Genomic DNA, 25,918 nt, shown 5'->3' on the forward strand with positions numbered 1-25,918 from the left:
CCTAACTAATATGGATATACTATAAACTAAAGATATTATTTAAAAAATCTGAAATTGTTTTTAGTGAGTCACTTAAAACTAGTGATTATCAATTAAAATGTCCAAAAATATAGTTTATGAGGGGTGGTTGACAAAGTCGCCCCCCACTAGACGAATATTTAAAACGGTGAGTGTTATTTATATTACCTTATCTTGTGTTAAAGCTAGGCTTATTATTTGGCATTTAAACCGTATAAAATCTTATATTACATGTATTACTATGTACGCTCATCGAATTTTATCAATAAAATTGGCTGTTTTCCGTGTTCAATTGAACATTAGTTGACTTATTTCATATTATCCCTGTTAGAAATGGAGAAGAAGGTGGTTTGCATTGCGACAGTCAGGCGAACTTCCCGGCCAGTATTTTTTGGATTATTACTCAGACCGAAATCGGAGACGTCTAAAAGGAACTATAAACCTTGACCTATGTGAACAGGTAATAAAAAGTTGACATGATCTATTTGAACCATTTTAACATCCACCTTATGGTTCCAGCCACCTTATAAACCTGTAGAGTTAGATAGAAAAAGTACTTACTAAGTGTCAATCTTAAAATTGGATCAAAATATTTTGTTGTAATGTCATTGTCACAAGTGCTTAAGTCATTATCATCTACTCTCAGCTTGTATACTAAGACCGGGCTCAGTGATAACTTTGTCTTCAGTCAGGGTGCACATACATTCAGAGGTATTTGCTTTAGTCAAAGTTTTAAAAAATTGTTTCAATAGCCAGTGCCTTTTAAAAATATTTTTATTTACTGATTTAAAAGAATTATATTATATAATATATTCTTGGAATTTTCTGAATATTCAAATTAATGCGAAATATTATTAAAATATTCTTAGATAATATATATATTTTAAAGTACAATCATTACTGTCCAGGTCGATGCTGGGTTACACATGACCCGCAATAGTAGTGGATCCCTAGATCCTAGAATCCGCGGTTCGGTGTTCTCTATTCAAACTCAATTGCGAACATACCACTTAGAAGCTGATTGTGAAGCAGACATGGTGAAGTGGGTTGAAGCAATATGCAGTTGCTGTGGGCTAAGGGCTACAAGTTCTTCACCTGAACCAAGGAGAAAAGGTAACTTAAACATATATTTCTCACAAATAAATATTCTGAATTCAAAAATAATCTTATACCAGTAAACTAGATTATTAATTAGACTTTTTTGTTTAATTTTAAAATTAAATATTTCAAGTTCTTATTATATAATATTGCAATAATAATATTGACGAATAAAAATTATATGTATTATTAAAGATTGATGGAACTTAATACTGATTGCATAATATACAATTCATATATGTATGAATATATGTATGAATATCACATAATTATTTTCCATGGTAGTATTTTTGCATGGTTGCATTATACATAATGTTTATGAAAATTTCAGGTCGTGTCAGTTTATTACTTTAAAAGATTCAACAAACTTTTCCTACAAAATAAGTGATTACACAATTATTATGAACAAAATCTGGTAAATTTTCAGTATCAATACTAAAGAAAACTCAAATCATTTATATAATTATGGATTTCCTCAAAGTAACACCTACTTCCATAAATTGTTTCTATTTGTTTGTTTTAATTTCTGAATTTCTTTTAACTAGTTATTAAAAAAAGGTTATTATCAGTTTTATCCTTAAATTATTGATTATTTAATAAAAAATGTAACATGTGTTTGTACGTATAGACATTTTAAAATAATTAATAAATTAAAGTATATTATACAAGTTCACAACTCACATTTATCTATTTCAAATTACATTTCTTAGTCATAAAAAAGAAGCCCACAAACTTTTATTGCCTGTCCTGATGAGTCTTCTGACGTCTGAAACATATCTTTTTTTTAAATTTGGCCCTACTGAAATGAATTAACATTCTATAGCTCTTTCGAGTCTGTAGAAATCCTGTATTGATCTCATTCATCATTCCAGAAGGTTTTCCTATAAAATAGAAGCACAAAAGGTTCCTTTGCACAGGATGTCGGTTAGATTATGGGTACGACAACAGCGTCTATTTCTACCGTGAAGCAGTAATGTGTAAGCATTACTGTGTTTCGGTGAGAAGGGCGCCGTGGCTTGTGAAATTACTGGGCAAATGAGACTTGACATCTTATGTCTCAAGGTGACGAGCACAGTTGTAGTGCCACTCAGAATTTTTTGGGGTTTTCAAGAATCCTGAGGGGCACTGCATTGTAATGGGCAGAGTGTATCAATTACCATCAGCTGAATGTCTTGCTCCCTCCCTTATTTTCATAAAAAAAAACAAGCAAACTAGTCCCCTGATGAAAAGTAATTACTGTCTGCCATACTCTCTTTTACTACTGAAGGAAAAACAGGCTGGTGACTACCAAAAAGAATTCTAAAGGAATCAATTTTGAGAAAATAGATGCCTTTATGTTGCTACCCTTTAGGTCTAAGACATGATCTCTGGGATTGAGGTCAAAACTTGAGATGACCAATTAAAATGACAAATTCGAAACTTCTAGCACATAAAGATTTGGTAACCCCAAATTGATCGGACCAAGAGGTTTGTCATCTATAAGACTGGAGTGTTTGTCTATAACAGCCAATGCAGCATTTGCATGAGGAATTAGAATTGTCATTATGTATTTGTGTCTATTATAATTTGTTAACAGTCTCAGTCTTCTCTTTCAACACTCTGTCTTCTACTAGAACAAGAAGTTGGCTTGCTCCACAAGAAGGACCAAATATCATAAAATGTGCTCATGATCGCTGGAATATGTTGGATGAGGGAAACATAGGACTGATTGTCATGGAATCTTTGTCCAGCAGTGGACATCATCCGGCTCATTATGATGATGATTCCTGTCCAGCCCCAAACAAACTATGAATGTAGTATTTTCTCAACACTTGCCACTTTGAACAGTTCTCCTAGTCTCTATAGTACTAGCAGCCGGTTCCGAGAATGCGGAACAACACCCTATTCCAGTCTTCTTGAGTCAGTCATAAACAATTTAAAATGTTAAGTATTAGTATTCACAGAGTAACTTGGGGCCAAAAACTGGCTGCTGAGTATGTACATTGTTAGCGAGCAGGCTTCAATTGACCATCCATAGAAGAAGAAAAAGAAGTTGATGATGTTTGCACATTTCCTATTTTTTGTACTTTATTATTAAAGTAATATTACTTCTATATTTCTTATAAGGTTGTTTTTGAGTCTCAACAGTCAGTCAGTCAATCCAGTTAAGTTTCCAGATTGCAAAGAACAATGATATACTTTGAAATGTCGGAGAAATAATTGAATAAATATTCTAACATTTATTTGGAGTCTATATTAGCTTTCTGCAAATCGGACCTCAAAATACTATAAAACATTTTTATTTTAAATAGCATCAGTACAATTTTAAATTTACAACGTACTACAAATATTATGAGTTTTGACACTTTAACAACTGGCAGTACAAGAACTAATTGTTCTCGTTTTTTACAGTAACATGTGGTGACTGTATGTCAGTCTGAACATGGTGAACTTGAAAATATCTTTTATATTTATATATATTTAAACCCTATAAGAGGTCTCTGGTTCGAATCCAGGTAGGTGCAATCATTTATATGAATAATTAATTTATATGAATATGAATTTTTGTTTCTGAGTCATGGATGTTTATTAAATATATCGTTGTCTTGCACCCATAGCACAGGCTATGCCTAGTTTGGGGCAAAATAATTTGTGTAAGAGTGTGTCAATATTATTATTATTATTGTGCCTACGATAGTGCGAAGATCATTCTTATTCAGATGAAGTAGTTTCATAAATAGTTTTGGCTTGAATTGTGTAAGGGTACGTCTTGACTGACGACAGATGTCAGATGGGTATTCGTACCACTAGCAACTTCCATTAGGTACAGTGTTTGATCATTGCCTAGCCTGTTCGTACGCGGATCATTTCTGCTGTGCCTCTTGGTCTATATATTTGAGCTAGGTTCGGAGGCTTTGATGATAGGCTTCCCTTGTACTACCGCAGTACTGTCAGATAATATTGAATTTCCAAATAGCAGCAACAACATTGACATTGGACTGAAATGTTTGTTAGGTACAAATGCTATGGCATGAATTTAATATTCTCAGATAGGGCTGCCACATCCTCGTCTGAGTCTGGTTTTGGACCCGTCTGAATACACTCCAAGTTCGTAAATACCAGAGTTGTCTTTAGTAGGTTCTTCAAGGGATATTTTTTTCTATTTCTATGTCATGTATAGGAAATTATTAACATAGGTTCGTACCTATGTTCTATGAACCTATGTTCGTACATAGGTTCGTTGTTTTTACTGCATACGTACTTATTTGAAAAAATATGAAAATGCAAATGCACTAGGTATACAAATTAGTATATGCCCGTTATAGAATAGTTTGCAAATTATTTACAGGACTAATTCTTAATTTTATTTACGCCTATCTATATATATATAAATGAATTGCTGTTCGTTAGTCGCGCTAAAACTCGAGAACGGCTGGACCGATTTGGCTAATTTTGGTCTTGAATTATTTGTGGAAGTCCAGAGAAGGTTTAAAAGGTGAATAAATAGGAATATGCTGCTAAATAAAATAAAAACAACAAATTTGTTTTTCCTTTGATGTGTCCATACATAATTTCTATGAGACAATTTACTGACGCACGGTTTGACAGTTCTGCTGTGAAACAATTTCATTACGACAGCAGGGTGCATATTTCACGAAGTAATTTTTGATGTTATGATATATTATTGACAAATTCATATAAAACCATTATTTTATTTATTATATACAGAACAACGGCTGTCGGTTCGGCTAGTATTCTATGAAAGTTTTTCTTGCATGTTAGTGTTTATTGAAGCTTGTAGTTTACCATATGGACGGATGTCATATATGTAAATCTTGCATCTGAACAAAAGGATCAGCACATAAATCAACAAGTCTCCAATATATATACATAATTTAAATTCGAATGCACTGAATTCAGTTGAGATAAAAAAACATCTACGTAGATAGATTTACTTACGGATTCAGTTTTTCATTATAATATTTTTCAGTTTGATTTAAAGAAGTGTATCATTTCGTTTTAATATGTCACACGATGCATTTAGTTTCTCTGGGAACTATACTTTACTATTGTATATAGTTCTTTTCTTATCTTTTATAATATACTAGATGACCCAGCAAACGTTGTATTGCCGATATTAAAATCGCGATACAAAAGTGAGTGTTGATTTGAGATGGGTGAAAATTTGCAGTTGTATGTATTTTTTAATGCTGACTCATAAACAAACAAATTTAAAAAAAAATGTGAAAAAAGTAAAAACAAACATTGGCGTGGACCAACCTTAACATTTAGGGGGATGAAAAATAGATGTCCGATTCTCAGACCTACCCAATATGCACTCAAAATTTCACGAGAATCGGTCAAGCCGTTTCGAAGGAGTTTAACTACAAACACCGCGACATGAGAATTTTATATATTAGATTAGAGGATATAATATTTGTGTTTTACAATATCTCTGCTTATTAACATCGTCTAACTTCGAGTAGGTATATAAAAGTTCCACTGAAGAGGTCATTACTATGTTGAAATTGTAGACATTGAAGTATAATATATGTGCTTAAATCGTATTTAAATTATTGGCCGTACGAGCAAGGAGACACTTTGTGACAGGAATTATAGCCTACATATTTTATATTTTAATTATAATAACTATGATCTTTAATTGCTTTTAAAATCTTTTTTTTTTTTCCAATTTTAAGAAATGAATCTTTTATTGACTAGTATTGACTAGTAAAGCTATTTTTCGCATGTTGTTCATTACTACTTACAACATGTGTATCTTTTAAATTAATGTTGATAGTGAATGAGTAACATTAATTAAGTAATTTAAGACTTAACCTGTATGTATTTATGTAATAGATTATCTTTTCAGTTTTATGTACTTCTGTTGTAGCTGTAGCTCAAATGGCACATTTCAGGCGAATTAAATCAATTAATTTATAAAACTAATCTAAATAATAATCGAAATTGAATTGCTTTAGTTTTGCTGGTTGAGATGTTTTGTAACAAATTAAATGCGTATATGTTGTTTAAGTAACATATTCTAAATAAATCTTGAATGTACATTTTATTGAAGCTGCAGAAATAAATGAAAAATAACTTTATTCAACATGGCCACCTTAGGCGCTAATACAGGACTTATATTGGGCACTGTTTCTATAGATAGATAGAGATTTCTTCAAAGATTCAACATTAGTGTATCGTTTAAAACACACCGTGTTCTCTTAAACTGACTATCTATCTAGATTTGTAATATGTGAAACGTTGTTCTGCCATATAAGTTAATAATTTACTCCGACTTACTTTACAAATACAACTACTATGAAAAAGTATTATAATTTTTAATTTTCAAAATCGGTTTAGTAGATCCAGAGATATAGGCCGGCAATGCTCTTTAGTCCTCCTTTTCCATAAAAAAGATTACCCTCTAGAAAATTGTGATAATGAGTTTAAATAAAAGAAAAAAATATATTTTTTCGTCAATTTTTGAATAATTTTATATTATTCTGCGATTCGGGACGGAGGCAAATCCAACAAATTAAAAATAATGAAAATCAGTACAGCCGTTCTCCAGATATAAGTGTTCGAACAACTATATTGTGTAATGTATGATAATTTGTAAGAAAAATTTTGATGATGATGTCACCAATAGGTATTATAAACGCTATAGTTTCTAAGGATAGATAGGTAGGGATGTATGTATATGATGGTTGATAGTAATGAAAAGTTATAGGTAGTTACTGCAATATATTCCTATGTCCTAAATTATGTTAAATTATTTATTTCAGTCAGCATAAACATGCAGATTTTGCGATTTAAAAACGCGTGAGCAAGTCACGTAGGCCTAAGGAAAAACATGGCATGCCTAAATTGTATGCCTGCTTCTTTTAAGGATTGACCCTGCGATTTAGTGATAGTCATTGAAAATGCAAATTAATAGGAACTGCAGGCGCTTAAAATTAATAACCCTTCCATCCGGGGTCCAGACATCCATACATTCATACAAACTTTCGTACTTATATTATGAGTAGATACTTCTTTGGAAAGCCAGAAGGTAAGGCTGATAATTTCACAGGTCCATACATCCTGACATCAATACATTCATACAAACTTTCATATTTATATTATGAGTAGATAATAAGATACGACACGCCACAAGTTAGGATAACATCCCCACCATCTGGATGTGTGGCGGTCCTCCACAGTGCGGTTTTCAAGGAGCTTTCTTCCTCGCACTACGAAGCTGTGGAATGATCTTCCTTGTGCGGTGTTTCCGGGACGATACGACATGGGTACCTTCAAGTAAAGCGCGTACACCTTCCTTAAAGGCCGGCAACGCTCCTGTGATTCCTCTGGTGTTGCAAGAGAGTGTGGGCGGCGGTGATCACTTAACACCAGGTGACCCGTACGCTCGTTTGTCCTCCTATTCCATAAAAAAAAGATACTTCTTTGGAAAGCCAGAAAGTAGGGCTGATAATTTCACAGGTCCATACATCCTGACATCCATACATTCATACAAACTTTCATAATTATTTTATGAGTAGATACTTCTTTGGAAAGCCAGAAGGTATGGCTGAGTTTTTCACAGGGTTGTAAGATTAAGTTTAGTATGTATCGATGTACCTATTTATTACGGCCGTTTTCAATAACCTACCTATCTTTAGTTTAACTTACGGATACATTGCTGACCCCGTTTAATGACATGATCTTACCTATCCATAGTTATGTCCAATATAGTTATACGGTCGTTTTCAATAACCTATCTACCTTTTGTTTAACTTACGGATACATTGCTGCCCCCGTTTAATGACATGATCTTATCTATCCATAGTTCTGTCCAATATAGTAATAGTCCAATGCTATCTGTCAATAGGCTACTGAAATGTAAGTAAGCGTAAAATGATAGATTTGTCTACCTCTAGTAAGTTAAATTAAGGATAGATAAGTTATTGAAAACGGCCGTAAATCCAATGCTTTATGTCCATAGGTTATTGAAATGTAAGCAAGCGTAAAAGGATAGATTTGTCTATCTCTAGAAAGTTAAGCTAGGGATAGATAGGTAATAGAAAACGGCCGTTAGTCTGACCTAAATGACTTTTCGTTCTCACTCTTTCCCTCAGATGGAAATAACGTCCGTCACACAATGTAAAACACTACAAAAACACATGTTTATGTAGCAGTACTTACTGTCAAACCGTGCGTCAATAAATTCTCTCACAGAAAATATGTCCATACAAAACTAATATTGGAATTAAAAAATAAGTATGGGTCCCAAATCGAAATTTAAACTATCCTATGTCTCAAATTGGACTTAAGGGCACTCCTTGAAGTAATCCACATTTAAATCCGTTCATTAGGATTCCATCGCGGACAAACAAGGTGACTTGTAATCTATATATATAAAAATGAATTTCTTTTTGTTAGTCTCGCTAAAACTCGAGAACGACTGGACCGATTTGGCAATTTTGGTCTAAATTATTTGTGGAAGTCCAAAGAAGGTTTAAAAGGTGAATAAATAGGAAAATGCTGCTTAATTAAATAAAAACAACAAATTTGTTTTTCCTTAGATGTGTCCATACATAATTTCTATGAGAAAATTTATTGACGCACGGTTTGACAGTTCTGCTGTGAAACAATTTCATTACGACAGCAGGGTGCATATTTTACGAAGTAATTTTTGATGTTATGATAATATAATTGACAAAATCATATAAAAACATTATTTTATTTATTATATACAGAACAACGTCTGTCGGGACAACTAGTCTAATATATAAAATTCTCGTGTCGCGGTGTTTGTAGTTAAACTCCTCCTAAACGGCTTGACTGATTCTCATGAAACTTTGGGTGCATATTTGGTAGGTCTGAAAATCGAATAACATCTATTTTTCATCCCTAAATGTTAAGGATAGTCCACTGCAATTTTTTTTTAATTTTTTGACATTTATTTTTATTTTATTATGATTCAGCATTGAAAAATACATACAAATTCAAATTTTCGCCCTTCTAAGATCTACAAGTGTTTTTGTATCGCGAATTTATATTATTCTGTTCCATCCATAAAACCGATGTAGGGTTGCAAGATGGTAATCGAATACAATAATTTTAGTACGATATATTTGGTAGGTCTGAGAATCAGTTGCATCCCGCTTTTATACCCCCAAAATTATAATAATTGAATTTTTTTAAATATGTTATAAGGCAATACGACGTTGCTGGTCAGCTAGTTTATATATATTAAGATATTGACACAATTTTACACACATTATCTTGTCCCAAACTTGGCATAGCTATTACTAGTGGCACATAGACATATATAAATACTTATAAACTATATACATCTATGACTCGGAAACAAACATCTATATTCATCATATAAATGTTTTTACCTACCGGAACCTCCAGCTTAGTAGGGCACTAACCACTGGGCTATATGGCCGTCTATTTCATGAGAAACTTCGAGCTACTAACTAGAATTCAAATATTTTCATTCAAATTAGGATGTGATATCACTTATTGAAAAACAAAAACTACCACCCATTTCAAAAAGTATGCCTCAAACCTGAGAAGAACGGGCGTAACAAACTTAGCGGGCTTTTTGTTTTTCATAAAAAATATGGTTATAAAGTAATATCATACAATAATTAAACTGTAACCAATCTGTAACCTTTAACACACAAACGTTTTTTAACCTTTCTTTTGAATTTCGTAATACATTTGCTTTGAACATTTTCTGGGATCTTGTTGTAAAATATTATATTACATCGCCCCACAGAAGACTTATTAACTCGACTTAGCCGAGTAGTACGCATTATGTCCATAAGTTTATGTATGTTCCTAGTGTTAACATTATACTGTTTCTAGCAAATTCACTTATGTGCACATATAACACTATCAAGAATATATTGAGAACTAACAGTTAAGATGTTAATTTCTTTAAATTTTGCGCTCAATAATTCTTTAGGACCTAGGTTATACATAGCACGATAGCCCGGCAGCGTTGTCCCATAGTAATATACCATAGAAAATAACTTAAGTAAACTAGTCGCACCGTATCTGTATCAGTTAATTGTCTAATCTTTTTTTATCGCGTATGCTGCAGAAATATGTCTGTTTCCCAATCCTTTAATCCCCATTGTAATTTGGAATTCAGAGTAATGCCAAGTAATATAGTAGATTCCACCGGTTTTATCACCTCTCTGTTTAAAAAAACTTGCATCTAGTTTTTGACATTTCGTACAGTAAATTTTATAAATTTCGTTTATTTGCTATTTAACATTAGGTTATTAGCGCTAAACCAGTACACGATGGCAGATAGAATATCGTTAACTTTTTTCACTTTGAACATCAGTGAAGTGAACGTCCGCAAACAATACTATATATACCTTATGTTTTTTCTATAAGATTAGGAAGTTCATTTATATAGATAAGGAAGAGGAACGGTCCAAGAATAGATCTCTGTGGAGAGAGTCCCAGGAGATCTCCTTCCATTCACGTCGACCTTCTGAATACTATTATTTATATATGAATCGAATAAAAGATCCAGCGCAGTTCATTGTATTAAATCTATCTGAATTACTGTTATAAGTACAAACGCTCAGATCATGTATTGTAGAACGAAACCTAAACGTGCAACCAGTGCTTCTAATGCTCGTATTTTTCAAAACCCTCGTATTTTTTACAACTGGCTCTTAAATCGTATTCTGCTATTGTTTCAATCTATTCACCTCAAGCCTGCCTTCGAAACTTGATCGAAGCTACTCAGCGACACTAAAGAATGTTGTGTTACATAGAATATAAACAATTCTTCTTAACTTATCGTATTTCTACTGTTAATGTATATGCGATAGTCAAGCTCAATTTGCCCCAGTTACTCTGTATATTACACGATTTTGTTTATTATTGATTTCGTATTTTTTCGCTTATTATCTTTATATCATTATTGTCTTTTTTTTAAATGCTGCTGATTCTTTCGAGAGATATAGAACTTTCATATTACTCCACCTTCACGAAACACCAATAGGAAGAAACTTATCGGCACTCTTTTATATTATAAAAAAAAATACCAGACTACTTTTTTATAGAAAAGGATGACAAACGAGCGTACGGGTCATCTGCCAAGAGAAATTACATAAACTTTGCCGGCCTTTTAGAAAGGTATCGTCATGGGAAAACTGCACAAGGAAGCTCATTCCACAGTTTGATTGTACGTGGAAGAAAGTTCCTTAAAAACCGCACTGTGGAGGACCGCCACTAATCCAGACGGTGAACATATATTGTAATTTGTGGCGTGTCGTGCGAACGTGGAATTCGGCGGCAACAATTAGATCAAAGAGCCGGCAAAGCCAAGGTATTTAGCCGTTCATAGGGCATTGGACCCAGACAATTCCAGCAGCTCTGCACCGGTCCAATTTTAATGATACTGGAATGTGCCAGACCAGATATGTCACTAATACTCCGTATGTGGCCGGACCTTAGTTTGATAGTGTCCTATTTTTATTCCGTGCTGTAACTTGTCTCTGGGATAAGGAGAAGGAGGATTAGGGGTGTGGGTAGCCCACAGAGCAAACGAAAAATAGAAGAGCGGAAAAGAAGCTATTTCACGTCGGTTTTGAGTGGAAAATTCAGAGTGGTGTTTTTGGGCGTGCCGTTAAATATATACTTTGGAAGAGCGGAGTCTCCTAATAGAGGCACTATAATGTTTAAAAGTCCCTACTTTTATTTGAACCTGACAGTCATGAATATTGATGTATTTAAAAAACCGTCGGTGACGCAATAGCTTGAACCGTTGAATCTCACCACGGAGCCCCCGGCCCCGGTTCGATCCTCGCCCGCCACGGTCCAATGTGTTTTTAATTTACGAATTTATACTTGTACTTAACATACCATGTATTTATTCAACGCTCTTTAAGGTTGGCAACGCTCTTGTGATTCCTCTGGTGTTTTCGTTACAAGAGAGTAAGGGGTGCGGTGATCACATACCGCCAGGTGAACCTTGTGCTCGTTTGCACTCTTCTTTCAATAAACTTATTCCATGTTACAAGAGAGTATGAGGTGCGGTGATCACATACCGCCAGGTGAACCTTATCCCCGTTTGCCCTGCTCCTTCATAAAAACTTATTCCATGTTACAAGAGAGTATGTGGTGCGGTGATCACATACCTCCAGGTGAACCTTATCCCCGTTTGCCTTGCTCCTTCATAAAAACTTATTCCATGTTACAAGAGAGTATGAGGTGCGGTGATCACATACCGCCAGGTGAACCTTATCCCCGTTTGCCCTGCTCCTTCATAAAAACTTATTCCATGTTACAAGAGAGTATATAGTGCGGTGATCACATACCGCCAGGTGAACCTTATTTTCGTTTGCTCTGCTCTTTCATAAAAACTTATTCCATGTTACAATAGAGTATATGGTGCGGTGATCACATACCGCCAGGTCAACCTTATTTTCGTTTGCCCTGCTCTTTCATAAAAACTTATTCCATGTTACAATAGAGTATATGGTGCGGTGATCACATACCGCCAGGTCAACCTTATTTTCGTTTGCCCTGCTCTTTCATAAAAACTTATTCCATGTTACAATAGAGTATATGGTGCGGTGATCACATACCGCCAGGTGAACCTTATTTTCGTTTGCTCTGCTCTTTCATAAAAACTTCTTCCATGTTACAATAGAGTATATGGTGCGGTGATCACATACCGCCAGGTCAACCTTATTTTCGTTTGCCCTGCTCTTTCATAAAAACTTATTCCATGTTACAAGAGAGTATGAGGTGCGGTGATCACATACCGCCAGGTGAACCTTATCCCCGTTTGCCCTGCTCCTTCATAAAAACTTATTCCATGTTACAAGAGAGTATGAGGTGCGGTGATCACATACCGCCAGGTCAACCTTATTTTCGTTTGCCCTGCTCTTTCATAAAAACTTATTCCATGTTACAATAGAGTATATGGTGCGGTGATCACATACCGCCAGGTCAACCTTATTTTCGTTTGCCCTGCTCTTTCATAAAAACTTATTCCATGTTACAATAGAGTATATGGTGCGGTGGTCACATACCGCCAGGTCAACCTTATTTTCGTTTGCCCTGCTCTTTCATAAAAACTTATTCCATGTTACAATAGAGCATATGGTGCGGTGATCACATACCGCCAGGTCAACCTTATTTTCGTTTGCCCTGCTCTTTCATAAAAACTTATTCCATGTTACAATAGAGTATATGGTGCGGTGATCACATACCGCCAGGTCAACCTTATTTTCGTTTGCCCTGCTCTTTCATAAAAACTTATTCCATGTTACAATAGAGTATATGGTGCGGTGATCACATACCGCCAGGTGAACCTTATGCTCATTTGCCCTGCTCTTTCATAAAAACTTATTCCATGTTACAATAGAGTATATAGTGCGGTGATCACATACCGCCAGGTCAACCTTATTTTCGTTTGCCCTGCTCTTTCATAAAAACTTATTCCATGTTACAATAGAGTATATAGTGCGGTGATCACATACCGCCAGGTGAACCTTATTTTCGTTTGCCCTGCTCTTTCATAAAAACTTATTCCATGTTACAATAGAGTATATAGTGCGGTGATCACATACCGCCAGGCCAACCTTATGCTCGTTTGCTCTCCTCTTCCATAACAACTTATTTGGTAACGAAACTAAACATTATTGTATTTACTTAGCAATTCTCTTCATTCATCATCAGCGCCAAATACATATATTTTCCGGCATAGGTGTCGTCTCGCAGGAACTACACATACATATTAACACATACCACTACCCTTAGGCACGCGCAGCTTCATCTTTTAATGCGCTTGTGTAACGATCACGTAAGCTCCCGTCGGATACTATTTCAAGATTCTCACCGACAGTATGACAGTACTTGAAATTAGTTGCCACTGATAAAACCGTGACTCTCAATGAATCAAGGGAAATGGTGGTTCGTTAGAAAATAAAACACCCGAGGAATCGCATCATCGGAGGAGTCGCAAGAGCATTACAGGCCTTTTTAGTGGTTATTACGTCATATTCTATAACAAGATTAACTGGGGTTACCTTTTTTTACTATCCAACGAGATTATCTGTGGAATAAAAATATAATATTTTAACTGACTGCCATGGCAGGATTCAGAAGAGTCTGACAAGAGATTGGTCTTCTAGATAAAAATATTGTAACATATTTAATTATGGATTGCTTCATTCAATTTAATTACCTCTTACGATCATCATATCGTGCCTGTCGAATCCACAGAACGTCGAGGTTACATCTTCTTTGTTTGATAGCGTTCAAAATGGCCGTCCAACTAGTTTAGTATTGATTTTGTCTCGGGTCCCACTGCGCAATCTCTGGAATATTCTGGAACTTTAGTATTTGAAATGGGGCGGTACCAATAGGCGTTCCAGGGACCTGCGGCTAGCTCTCCCCACTACAGCCCGTCAGGCATATAAGGAGCCAGGCAGACCCTAGATAAATCATTCGCGTCGTGAGCTTGAGTCGAAATTGACAAATCTAAGTTACCGCGTTTTATTATAAACCCCTCAAAGACAATTGTTAGTTTTCATTCAGTTTGTCTCTCAAACGCTCGTTACATATATTTTAGTACTCATGTGTTTTAATTTGTCTGGAGTATTCGGGCAGAGACCATGTCATTTGACCTGTGGGTGCTTATTAATCGCAGTGGTGCAGTGAAAAATGACTTAATTTTTTTATTATCTCATAAAGAACTCTTACGGTGTAGAAGTATTTGTGCTACATTCTCGGCTTAATACATTGGTAAGTTAACTAGTAACCGTAGATAGATGTCTGTAAATTATGTGTTAAATTATTATTTGACGGCCCTTTGACCAATCCCCGTCATTTTATTTTAATATCTTTATTAGGGATAGCTGATTGCCCGCGACGTCGTCCGCGTACATTTTGTTACACCTTGGGTCACATTATTAAAATTTTAGTAAGGATCCCTAATTTTTTTGGAAATGTAATATAGCTTATGTCACCCGGGGATAGCGTAGCTGAACAGTGAAATATTTTTTAAAATCGGTTCAGTGGTTTCGAAGTTTATTCAATGCAAACAAACAATCAAATCTTTCTTCTTTATAATATTAATATAGATAATAAACAGTTGTAACAATAAGTCTTAATTACGAAATTACAATTGAACAAAATTAATAATTGTAAAACCTACAACATTATCCACTAATACACTAATGTAACTAAGCTTTCTTAAAAGTAACTAATTATTTTATTATTTACTTAATTAATTAACTTGGTACTGGAACAAAAGTCGATGTTGTTTTTAATAAATCATTTTTTTTTTCAAATTGTGGTTTAGGAATGGTATTAATGTCCAGTTCAGAGAATTTTCTTTTGAACGTGACGATGGCGTGCGACAGAGTGCCATGAGCACCTCCCGTCTGCATGGTTCTAAGGACCACATAGCATGTTGGTCAGCTCAGCGCATGTCCTCCATTTACTGTATTTATGTGCTGCTCCTTGCAATGGTTGTATCCTTTGTTGCATGACAATTCCGCGTATTCTTCAATTTATTGGGCGTAATCTTGTCTGTCTATTTCTTATCCATGTCTGAGTAGTTTGCTGTGCGATGTTACAAAATTGGAAATATTTAACACTGATGATTTGTTCCCTTACATTGAATGAGGATACAATCACGGCATGCTATGTTTAAATGTCTTTATTAAGTGCTGATTTGCTGAATGGTTTTATAATGTATGTACTTATATAAAAAAAACTTCCTATTATAGGCACATATCAAAACAGTTCAGTAACAGTTATGAATGATCCATACGAATTACCAGAAGGTACTGGACCCTACATACCGATATCTGAATGCATAACTGGAGTGCGTGCGCCGGTATTTATTTTCATTTTTTTTTTCAATTAAATCTAATTAATTTCTATCTTATTATTCGTAGAGTTTGAAATCAAGCGTACTTTGGATGAACATATTTTTGCAACACAAATTTTCAACTTTATCAAAATCGATCTCAAGAAGCATTGTATCGTGAAATGATCAGCTTTGAGGACCTAATGCTCTGCAATGAGTTAGCTGGGAGAATTAAAAAATATATATGTTAGGGACTGACATAATTTTGCAATACGTGAAATACCATGTAACTTATTGAAATGTAGCCGTCTTCAAATTTGCTACTGCTTCTAAACTACTGGTAATATTTTTATCGGTCTAACAAGAGAAAATAGCTGTTTTATTTATCTAAAAAGCGAACGTTTTAAAAGTAAAAAAAAACATATAACTTTGACATAAGGGACTGTATACAATATTCACTACAAACGGCTATCCGCAGGTCCGAGTGCGGGAGACGGGAGTTAGTGTGCCGCTAACTTTCACACGAATTATATTTGTGCGGGGTTCATAAATCCCGTTTGACCGCGCACGCCATTATTAACTCCTGTGGGACCGTTCGTATCGTAACTAGCATAATATATTCATTTTCTTACATAATTAAAAAAAAAATGACTGCTATAATCAAACCAGACTAACTAATTACAAGACTTTTCATCTTTTCGACACATTTTTCTGGTTAAATTAATGTTAAAAAATATTTTCGGACAATTCGCGCGTTTAACGCGTCTCGTATTTGTTAATTTATTAATAGCTGCAATTATTTCACATTAGGATAATATCCATATTTAGTTTACTTAAAATGGATCTGACAGCCTTTCGAACCGACCTGACTGAGTGTCAAAAGTTCAAGACTGGATATTTTATAGATAGACAGAGACTGGACTGGTATTCCTATTCTAGCTGTAGGTAATGTAATTAGGTAAATAGGCACCAGGCATATGAAAGAGATGAAATAATAGTATTGCCACTATTTCTCTCTCTCCAGAATTCGGAATGATATGTGCGTTCGAAGGTATGTCTATATTCGACACCCCTAGAAAAAACAAATGTTGCACGTTGCAAACAATTCTGGTGATAATATGAATCACATTTCCTAACTCTATCTATCTATATGGGCATATCAATTAATAAACGGAACAGAAAAGATAATTGAAGCTTTATAGTAAATGAAAATCCTAATTTATCATAACATTAACAGTTTAATATTAAACAACATAAGTATTTACGAAGTTGAAGTAAGTACTTATGAAGTTGTATGAAATTCCAAAAGTGGCTATGTTGTGCGGCTTACCGGTTGTTCCGCATATTTTTTTTGGTCGTTGCCTATTTGTATTCTTATTTTGTTTATACGTTTTCGTTGACAAATTCCTTGATGTTAACATTTTTCTCGATTGTGAAAATGTTCAAAAAGACAGCTTAAGTAATCTTCTGTAATATCTGTACGACATTGTAATTTTTTAAATAACTTCAACTTTATATGACTAAACTTTTTAGTCTTTATTACTTGCTTTTCAATTATTTAAGTCGTAACTAATTTCAGACAAACAGTTCATATAGGTGTTTATCAAAAGATTTATACGTCTTCTGGCTCTTTTACCGAAACTGTCCTTCTGTTCCGTTTATTTATTGTGAATGAGTTACGGGTTTGTGGCTGACAAGTCTATTGACAACTGACGTATGTTGACGTATCGACGCATGTTTTTCCTTTGTCAGTCGTTATTATACATTGACGCACTTTGGCTGATTTTGTAATCGGCCTGTGACGTAATTGGATTTATCCCTTCAGCTTTGAGGTGGATTTATTTATTTAAAGTGACAAACATATTTAGTAATGTACTAGCTATATTCAACTATTTTGTCTTCTTAATTCCGACAAAGACAACGCAACTTATAAAACTGACTTTGAATAAACGGCTAACTTTAACTTAGCTTCAAAAGCTGGGTTGCATTATGTTAGCTGTTATAGTTAAGGTTTAAGTCACATTTAACGTTAACAATAACGTTGACTTTAACATAGGCCGCGGAATGCGCTGCACCATCGTCTTCCTTGCCATAGTTAATGTTAAAAAGTGAAATATCAAGCTAATATCGAATATTTTTTAAATTTTTTAACAGGTAACTATTTACCTATTTTAATTTAACAATAATTTTAACCGGCGACGATTGGACGGTAACGGTTAGCAGTTAAAGTTATGTGTAACTATCTTTTTTTGCTTAACCGGTACTTTTACATATTTGTAATTGCTAAGGTTAGTTACCCCGCCTAAGTATTCTTGACTGATTTTTGAATTTTTTTTTCTCTGACTGACTTTTACCGGACACTGATTTTTTAAATATTTTGTTTGATTCTAACGGACGTTTACTGGATCTTGTTGCTAATAGAAGGTCTAACATAGAATTTGTTATTTAATACAAAAGATCTGATCCTACTCAACGACACATTGACTTTCAATGAGACAAATAATATTACAATAATTATTTAAATTTAGGACATCCGTTGCACTTACTAATGCTGCGTTCCCATAATGTTCTCGGGTGACAGCTTCTGACGTCATAGTTGATCGAAAACAGTACATCCGAAGTGCGCTTGATTTAATTTATGTCCGAAATGTTTGCTTAGTTGTGCTTTTCTGCTATTTAAGTTTGAATAATTATTAGCTTTAAATGTTTTTATTTACTTTTATGTTTTTATTGTGCTTTTAGGACTCTCAAAGAGCATTTTCGTTTGATCCCAAAAATATAGTTGTTGGCTCAATGTCTTTCGATATTGTATCAGACAAGAGTCATCTTTATCTAAGTCAACCGCAGATACGCGTAAATAATGTTGATCTCTCGGAAACTGAATCAAACCTTAGCGACGAGGAATGCAAATCGCTCAATGCTAGTCAAATGAATGTAGGTATGTATTTTCAAAATATATTTCCAGAAATGGGGCTGCAAGCTAACAAAATGGAAGATGAACAGAGACTAACTGTGATTAAGAAAAGAACATTTCCGTGCAACTTGCTATGGGCTTTGGTTTGATAATGTAGCGCGACCTTAACTTTACCACGGCAATTGCAAACTATAATCGTTATTGTTTCAGGAAAATTTTAAAACAGACATTAAAGATTCATTTATTATGCATTAATGTTTTCGCAATTGTACTTTTTTATAAGTTCATTATCTTACCTGCAGCGCATGCGCATTTGACCTGAGCCCATGATTTTATGCGTGTTTCGAAATCGAAATTATTAATTGTATCTACGAATGATGCAACAGTACTACTCTTGTTTTTATATCCAAGTGTTGTACTTATTAAATATGACTTAGTAAGAAAAATTGGATTAGTAAATTACGTTGAACCATGTTAGGTTAAAACGTGTTTTTATTATGATATTTTTAATTTTTATTTATGATTTTAAGATACGTATATTATACAGGTTGATGGCATTGCCTACAAATTGATTAGAATTACTGATCTTACAGAAAATTGGACCCTTACAAGATCCTACGTAAGACGAGTGCCGGATGCAGAGAATGTAGCTGAGGGTAGATCGAATACTAAACGTAACAAATTGCGTGTTAGATCATCTACAGGTAGCCGAGAGAAGTCTTCATCGCGACGCAGTCCCAGAAGAACTGAAGTTTTTGAAGGTTTGGCGGGCTTAAATTTATTAATCGAACGTGATAACTTGAGACCTACGTGAATTGGCGTCATAACCCTGCACTCGTCCAACAGTGCAACACTCGAACATGACTCTACTCCTATTACTTGCTCTCCAGTCTTATCAATATCTTCACCTTCAATATTCAATTATTTGGTTTAGTTTGAAAAAAAAATTATGTCCTTATTCAGAGCCTACTACTACTAAATAAAGATAAGGTTGACTTGTATTATATACACACATACACACTCAGACACACATGCACACACTTATACCTCTTTCCCGTCGGAGTAGGCAGAGAGAACAGAACGCCTCTTGATTCCATCATTACTAACCTGACGCGCTTCCTCTACATTCATTACTATTTTCATACTCGCCGCTTCTGGGTGCTTCGGACCTTTCCTTTTTCAAAACTTCGCCAATTTGGTTGACGATTATGCTACGAGGTCTCCCGTGACTGACTTGCCTACACATATTTGCCTTATATATATTTGACTAGCTGACTCAACAGACGTTCTGTACATAATCAATAAAATACTGTTTTTTTATGAATTTGTCAATAATATTTCTTAACATCAAGAATAATTTCGTATAATATGCTCCCTGTTTTATTATATAATTGTTTCAAAGCAAAACTAAAAGCATGCGTCAATAATTTCCCTCATAGAAAATATGTCCATACAAAACAAATATTATTGGAAATAAAAATTATTATGGCTCCCAAATCGAAATAAAAACTATCCTATCCCTAAGTTTGACTAAACTGCACTCCATTAAGTTATTATTCCCCATTAAAATTCGTGAATTAGTTTAGGAGTTCACTGGAAACAAACGTCAGGACACTGAATTTATATATAGATATATTAATTAAGATATGTTATATTTCTTGACTCTTTAGCTCCACGTGTCCAAACCATTTCTTACATTCCTTTCTTCTTTCAGACCACAGCGCGCTCGTATTATTCATTCGGAATTCAATCAATCAGTCTCACCCCACACATTATTTTTTCTGCTTTTATGGTTCTTCTGCCATACTATACTGGTATTATATTATGTATTCTCATATTTCGTTTATGCGTCTTTCTCGCCTAATGAAATAACCCTCACACTCTTATTTAAAACTATAGTTAATTGCAAGAGCGTCATTTACCGCGATTGGAGCTATTGGTCGCTAATTTAATCTAATATCGTCAGACATGCTACAAGTAGATAGTTGGACGAACAGTTATGCTGTGATGCAAATCGTAAAGGGGTTGAGAAATAATCTAATCTCAAGTTATCGCGCACGGCTTGGTCTTAAGTAACTTAATCCTATTACTGGTTAAAAAAAATAACAGTATCAACATGAAAGAATCTAATAAATAATGACAAATTGATTATTTCAGGACCACCGGTTCCACCCAGGCCGCCAAAAACAGTTACAATATTAGACCCGAAAGAGTCATTCCAACTAGAGGAGAGGACAAAAGGAGAGAGAGAAGGACCAAAACTACAAGAGCCGGAGATTGAGATTGATAATTCTGTTAGTAAAGACTGTAGACCTAACTTTTCTTTTTCGTTTACCTTTGTATATTTTCATTAAGGTTTCTTAAATCACTATTATTATCTATTTAAATCGATAAAGCTAATTTATAGAGGGGATCATTAAAACCACGTGTTGGAGCGAATTGCAAATTGCGAATCTATCTTTTTGAATAGCACAGTAATTCTTACTTCTTGTACTTTAAAATTTTACCAACAATGTCAACTTTATTTTTCACTTTTAGCCCCCTTTCCCGTGGATTCGTTCATCCTCCCGAATGTCGGCGTCTACATCCGCTTCCGCTGTACAAGCGAGAACTTTCAAGCCAAGAGTTGATGAAAATGAAGAATGTTGCTTGACACATGTAAGACACCATGTAAATACCAACCTACTAACCCATACTAATATTTCGAATATTTTGTCGTTTGCGCGTCTCTTAATGCATTTATATATTTCAGTCACTGCAGCAGTACTGTAATTTATCCTCGCTGCCGCCAATTGTTGATCGTGCGTTGAAACCCAGAATCGCCAACACTACCGTCGTCCAAATTGAACACGTCGCCCAAGTAAGTATTTTTTCTAAATAAGGGATTGAATGGGCCCATGGTCACGACAGGCTTCAGAAAGACTTAACCAAATTGTAGACAGTTTCGGTTAGTGTCGCTGACTTCTGAGCTTAGAGGTCTTTGGTTTGAATTCTGGTAGGTGTAAACATCTGTATGTCGAGTAATATACTACACGGGAACATTGTTTCTGGACCTCGCTGGAACGTAAATTCGATCCCCTCGCGCCCGTATTGTTGCGTCAGTACGGTTTGCAGTGCATTACCGCTAGGTACATACACGTTGTGATATTTTCGTGCTATAACTGCTTTTTTCAAGTTTTCATTCTTACGTTTTGACTTTTGATGTTAATATTTCTGTCAGAACAATAAAATATACTCTTTGTACTTAACCTAGATGCTTTCATTGATTTTTCATCATTTTACTTATATATAACGTACAATGAGCATCAAAACACAACACCTTTACATCTATAATACAGAAAAAATATCGTTGTTTATTTATAATTAAATTAATTTTTGATATTAATAATAATATCAGGATATTATTAAGTGATGCTTGTTTTGCACACCGTAGCAAAGCGACGATGTGACGTCATCGACGTCAGGTCCAGACACCAGAGATAGTGTAAACGGGTAGTAATAGTAATTTGTTTCCGAGTCTTACTAGCGACCCACTCCGGTTTCATACACATAGTCACATCTGCCTTTTGTATAGACACTGTAGATTTAATTAAAATGAACCACACCTGTATGTTCACTCACACTACTTAAAGTATTTTTTTTATATGTGTTCCTATTGTTTCCTGCGTTAAGTATAGTATTTTAAAAATGTAAAAGAACAAACTTATTTTCATGATTTGCGTTACTTCGGCTCAAGCAAACTCTTGGCAGATATCGTACCTACTGCATCCTATACTTGAAATCAATATCTAAGATATAAGTCTAGTCTCTCATAGAAAATATGTCCATACAAAACAAATATCGGACGGCGGGGGACACATCAAAGGAAAAACAAAATTGTTGGTTTTATTTAATTCCGAACACTTTCATATTTATTCACCTTTAAACCTTCCCTGGACTTCCACAAATAATTCAAGACCGAAATTAGCCAAATCGGGCCAGCCGTTCTCGAGTTTTAGCGAGACTAACGAACAGCAAATCATTTTTATATATATAGATTATATATTTTATTAAATTGTATTATCTTAAATTGTTTAAGGACTATCATAATGTGTATGGAATATGTGAGGTAACTAACGCCTTTAATTTGTTAATACCGAATCACATATAATCTGTTATTTTGAAATAGCTTTCAAATTAACACATTTTATGTGACCTAAGCTTAGAATAGATTTTGTAATGTATCATTAGAGGGTAGAAATATACCATTGCAGAGTTTTCTATAGATATGACGTTGGAGTGGTTGGAATTTGGAAATCTGGCCCAAACCAACACTGCACTTATAGTTCTTTCTATCACTAGCATTTCTTTATTTACCATTGCTTTGTTACATAGCATTAAAAAAGGACGATTCGAAAGTTGTGTTAACAAGAAAATATCAAGAATAGAACCTGTGGTACATCCCCCTTCACATAATTAGGGCTAGGGCGCCGATCGTATCACTTACTTAAAAAGGCATAAAAAGCTTTTTTTTTTTTAACTTCGAGTAATACATAGATTCACAAAGAAATTTCAAATTGTTATCGGTGGTTGCCTCGTCGCAATTAATTAATTAATTAGAAGATTAGAGAAAATAGTAACGGCGGTGCTTATCATTCTCTCACTCGTAATACTTACTGTGCGTAAAATAAAAATCATGACTATGGTAATAAATTAATGACACTAAATCTTACGGTCAATTAAGGTCCGGAATTACCCGAGTTTAATCTACCGATTGATTGACTGCCAATAAATTATAAACGAATGTTTTCTTAATTTTAAAATTATTTTAATTACTTTCTGTCTAAGAGGCTTTAAACATTTTAAGCCTGTTTATACAATAATGTACTTTGGAACTTTGGACTACGAGTGGGAAGCTCCTTTGCTCATGATGCCGGCTAGATTATTTGTACCACAACGGCGCCTTTCTCTGTCGTCAAGAGCAGTGTGAGCAGTAAGCACTATTGTGTTTCGGTCTGAAGGGCGCTGTAGCTAGTGAAATTACTGGGGAAATGAGACTTAACAACTTATGTCTCAATGTGACGAGCGCAATTGGAGTGCCGTTCAGAATTTTAGAGATTTTCAAGAACCCTGAGAGGCACTGCATTGTAAAAGGCAGGGCGTATCCTTAATCATCAGCTGAACGTCCTGCTCGTCTCGCCCTTATCGTCATAAAAAATATTTTCGGTTATTGGCTAGGTGCTTATTTTTTGTGTTTTGTTGACCATTAGTCATCTCTTTCAGCTTACATAATATTCTTTATAGTATACAATTGAGACAGCTAAGTGGACTTATCTGGTAGACTATATTAACTAGTCTTTTATTTATATATATTTTCGAATTGTGTCTTAGATAACGAGTACGTATTTTTTGTATCAGATCTAGCTAGTAATACGTACAGATTATGATATGACTATCTCCATAAAATTTTTGTATTTTTTTCCTTTTCTTTATTCCATAAAATTTTAGGGCTACGCTTGTGCTCAGCCTCAGCCCTCGACCAGTCGAAAGGATACTGTGCGAACGTCTGATGCCCTGCAATACTTGGACCTGGACTTAAGTCCCAAATCGCCTACCAAGGTACGTACGTCGCTAGTTATCTTTTAAAAAAATATTTTCTTGTGACGACCCATATAGCCCAATGGTTAGTGACTTGCCTTCTGAGCGAGAGGTCCCGGGTTCAAATCCCGGTAGGTGCAAACATATATTATATTATTTAAAAAAAAATTAGTGCTTCAGCATTTTAATGTTTCCTATAAACACCTATATAAAAGAAAAATGGCGCATTTAAATGATCATTTCGTCGATATTGTGTCCGTGTTAAACCGTTTTCTCAATCAAGGTGATATTAAAATTAAAAACTACGTTTTACCGCCCTTTGAAACTAAACCAGTAAACCCTACCTATAACATATTCGAACAGGTTGCCAGCTAGATTATCGGTACCACAACGGCGCCTATTTCTGCCGTGAATCAGTAATGTGTAAGCATTGCTGTGTTTCGTTCTGAAGGGCGCCGTAGCTAGTGAAATTACTAGGCAAATGAGAAACTTAACATCTTATGTCTCAAGGTGACGAGCTTAGTTGCAGTGCTGCTCAGAATTTTTGGGTATTTTAAGAAAACTGAGCGGCACTGCATTATAATGGGCAGGGCGCAACAATTACCATCAGCTGAACGTCCTGCTCGTCTCGTCCCTTATTATCATAAAAAAAATAGCTCTCAGCCTTATTACTAGGGTTTGTTCTGGTTACACTACAAGTGCGTAGTTTGTTGGAGAGTAAAAGTCCAATAAACCCTAACTTTTCTGTATACCAATTATAACAATCATTATATATAATTAATTATAATTACAGGATGGTAAACCAAGAGTGTATCACTCCAAGTCGTTTTCTGCCGAGCCTCGCGCCGACTACAAAACTGTTGACTTCGTTAAAACTGAGGCTTTCAATATCACACGTCAGGACGCAGAGGCTTCTCGCAATGTGCAACTCTGATTAAGGCCAGTATACGGGGCGGTATATAAAAAATGTATTAACAAGAATGACTTGTATATACGTTAAGTTATATACCATCTCGTATAACGAATTATAAATTCGTGGTGTGGACGTTTCAAACGATTATGTACTTTAAAGGATCGACCTGTTCAAGGGAAGGTGAAATTGTGTGTTTAATGTTAGTTCTCAGTGTTGTTTTAATGTTAACATATAAGGTATATATTATATATTTGATGTTGAGTAATATAAAGTTGGATATGAAAACATTGATCATATTGATAAATTAATTTGAAAAATTTAATTGGGCTATCGAGAGAGTTTCAAATAAGAATTTTTAACAATATAATCTGAGCACTTTATATGATACAATAAGTGTTGTAATTGTGTTGGTCAGTTAGTCAGATTCTGGAATCCTGATAATAATTCACGTTTAGTTTAGCTAAAGATATTCTTTAACGGTAACTCAATAAAGTGATTCTATAGGATAGCCTAATGAATTAGCTCAAAGAAAGCACAGAGTGAAATTCTTATTATTGTGATTTAAAAA

General features: G+C 34.7%; 1 protein-coding gene across 4 annotated transcripts; it reads left to right on the forward strand.

The window, feature by feature from the left end:
• On the forward strand, positions 1-25,756 carry LOC126978553 (uncharacterized). 4 transcript variants are annotated; one of them, XM_050827493.1, is made up of 12 exons: positions 1-166; positions 350-478; positions 927-1,131; positions 15,864-15,973; positions 18,689-18,884; positions 19,454-19,621; positions 21,018-21,154; positions 21,399-21,530; positions 21,613-21,720; positions 22,939-22,968; positions 24,348-24,458; positions 25,231-25,756. In XM_050827493.1, exons 1-12 carry the CDS (start codon positions 98-100, stop codon positions 25,369-25,371), a joined length of 1,536 nt encoding a protein of 511 aa, XP_050683450.1. In that variant the 5' UTR covers positions 1-97; the 3' UTR covers positions 25,372-25,756. The 4 variants fall into 4 exon arrangements, with proteins under 4 accessions (XP_050683450.1, XP_050683451.1, XP_050683453.1 ...); XM_050827494.1 differs by having other exon boundaries at positions 21,399-21,518; XM_050827496.1 differs by lacking the exon at positions 22,939-22,968.
• The last annotated feature ends 162 nt before the right edge of the window (positions 25,757-25,918 follow it).

This window comes from Leptidea sinapis, chromosome Z, assembly GCF_905404315.1.
Source record: "Leptidea sinapis chromosome Z, ilLepSina1.1, whole genome shotgun sequence".
Taxonomy (NCBI): domain Eukaryota; kingdom Metazoa; phylum Arthropoda; class Insecta; order Lepidoptera; family Pieridae; genus Leptidea; species Leptidea sinapis.

Bases quoted from the DNA above. Each gene is read 5' to 3' on its own strand.
- LOC126978553 (XM_050827493.1), top strand. From the start codon at position 98: ATGTCCAAAAATATAGTTTATGAGGGGTGGTTGACAAAGTCGCCCCCC. The intron at 15,974-18,688 runs GTATTTATTTTC...TTGTGCTTTTAG, and splicing joins TAACTGGAGTGCGTGCGCCG to GACTCTCAAAGAGCATTTTC. The intron at 22,969-24,347 runs GTAACTAACGCC...ATAAAATTTTAG, and splicing joins ATGTGTATGGAATATGTGAG to GGCTACGCTTGTGCTCAGCC.